The sequence below is a fragment of the Nothoprocta perdicaria genome, unplaced genomic scaffold (assembly GCF_003342845.1).
Source record: "Nothoprocta perdicaria isolate Ctin4 unplaced genomic scaffold, notPer1 scaffold_162, whole genome shotgun sequence".
NCBI classification, from domain to species: domain Eukaryota; kingdom Metazoa; phylum Chordata; class Aves; order Tinamiformes; family Tinamidae; genus Nothoprocta; species Nothoprocta perdicaria.
This window is the reverse complement of record NW_020454783.1, coordinates 345,723-347,173: the sequence shown is the minus strand read 5'-3', so window position 1 is coordinate 347,173 and position 1,451 is coordinate 345,723. Positions and strand designations below refer to the sequence as shown.

The following is a 1,451-nucleotide window of genomic DNA, read 5'->3' as shown; positions in this document are numbered from 1 at the left end:
CGCCAGGGGCGGCGAGGCGGCCAGGAGGGCGCCCAGCGGCCGCAGGAGCTCGGCGGGCGCCTCCAAGTAGGGCGCGGGCGGCAGGAAGGGCGGGTAGTAAGCGGGGAGGCCCGGGGGGCTCAGCCCGAGCGCCTCGCCGCCCTCGGCGGGGCCCGGCCCGCCCGGCAGCGACAGCGACATGGGCAGCGACAGCGACATGGCGGCCCCGGGCGCAGGCAGCGCACCTGGGCGCGCGGGCGGCCGCGCAGCCTCCGCGCCCGGCGCCGTCGGGGCACGCCCGCCCCCCGCGCGTTTATGGGGAGGACGGGCCGGGGGTGTGTGGGGGGGCGGCCCCGGGGGTCACGCAGCCCTCGAGGAGGGGACGGACGGATGGACGGGGAGGGGGTCGGACGGCGGCCTCGGGGGCTGCCCCGACGGGCGCCCCAGCCCCGGGGCGGAGCGCTCGGGGATTGGGGGGGGCGCTCGGTGCCGGCCCCTCCTCGGCCTCCTCCTCGCCYCCGGCCCCGGRCTCAGCGCCCCGGCCCGTACGTGGGGCTTGTCCCTGAGCGCTGCCGCAGGGCCGCCTCCCCGCGCTGCAACGGGGCTTCTCCTTCTCTTTCCTGGGCTCCTGTCCCTTCCAGGGGACGGGAATTGCTGTCAAAGGAGACCTGGGAGGAGCGGCAGGGCCCCAGGGCCGGGTGTGCGAGCGGCCCCGCTCCGCCGGCGCTGTCCCGAGGGTCCCCTTGGCGGCACAAGCCCAAGGAGGCGACACGTGCGAGGCGCCYCGAGCCCCTCCAGGCTCCCGCACCCCCTTTCCTCAGGCTGGTCCCCGCGCTGGAGCGGGAGCATCCGTGCATTGTGTGCAGGGGCAGTGCGGGGGCCCCCAAACCTCCACCTCCTCCTGGCAGCCTGGCGGTGTTCCCCATCCCTGTTATCTTCAGGARGGCAGAGCGGGCTCTGCGGTGCGCTAGGAAGTGCAGCCGGGAAGGCACCTTCACGTGCTTCCATGGCTGCAGCGGCAGCACGGGCGGCAGAGCGGAGCGCCTGCACAGGACCGGCCTGCCCRAGGCCGCAGATAATCCCGGCCCTCCGGCCACGCGCCAGAGGGAAGGCGGCATGCGGAGCACCGGCGTGCCCGGGGAATCGGGAGACGTGGGAAGAAACGGGCTGTGGGGTCCTCGTGTTCTCCTCGCTGGTTTAATTGGGTTCCTCTGACCCCGCTCCAGCCTGGCCGGCTACGCGGAGGGAAATGAGACAGTCCTGTTGCCGTGAGCCTGCTGACCCAGAGGCCTGCGCCACCCGTACAGCTGTTCTCTAGGCAGCATCCTGGGATTCCCACTGTGGGAGTTTGTTCCAGGTTAAATTACTCTAAGCGGTCAAATCTATTTGCTGAAAAAAAAAGACAGATAAAGATGGGATTGGATGACTTTTTTTGCAGCAGACAATATGATTCAGTTTGTGCTCAGTTTCCC

General features: G+C 71.1%; 1 protein-coding gene across 1 annotated transcript in view; it reads right to left on the bottom strand.

Annotated features, from left to right (window-relative positions):
• Nucleotides 1-198, bottom strand: part of PRDM14 (PR/SET domain 14) — a 6,016-nt gene extending 5,818 nt beyond the window's left edge. The window contains exon 1 of the mRNA XM_026035601.1: nt 33-198. Coding sequence (XP_025891386.1) covers nt 33-198 — 166 coding nt within the window. The remainder of the gene's footprint in view (nt 1-32) is intronic.
• Between the last annotated feature and the right edge of the window lie 1,253 nt (nt 199-1,451).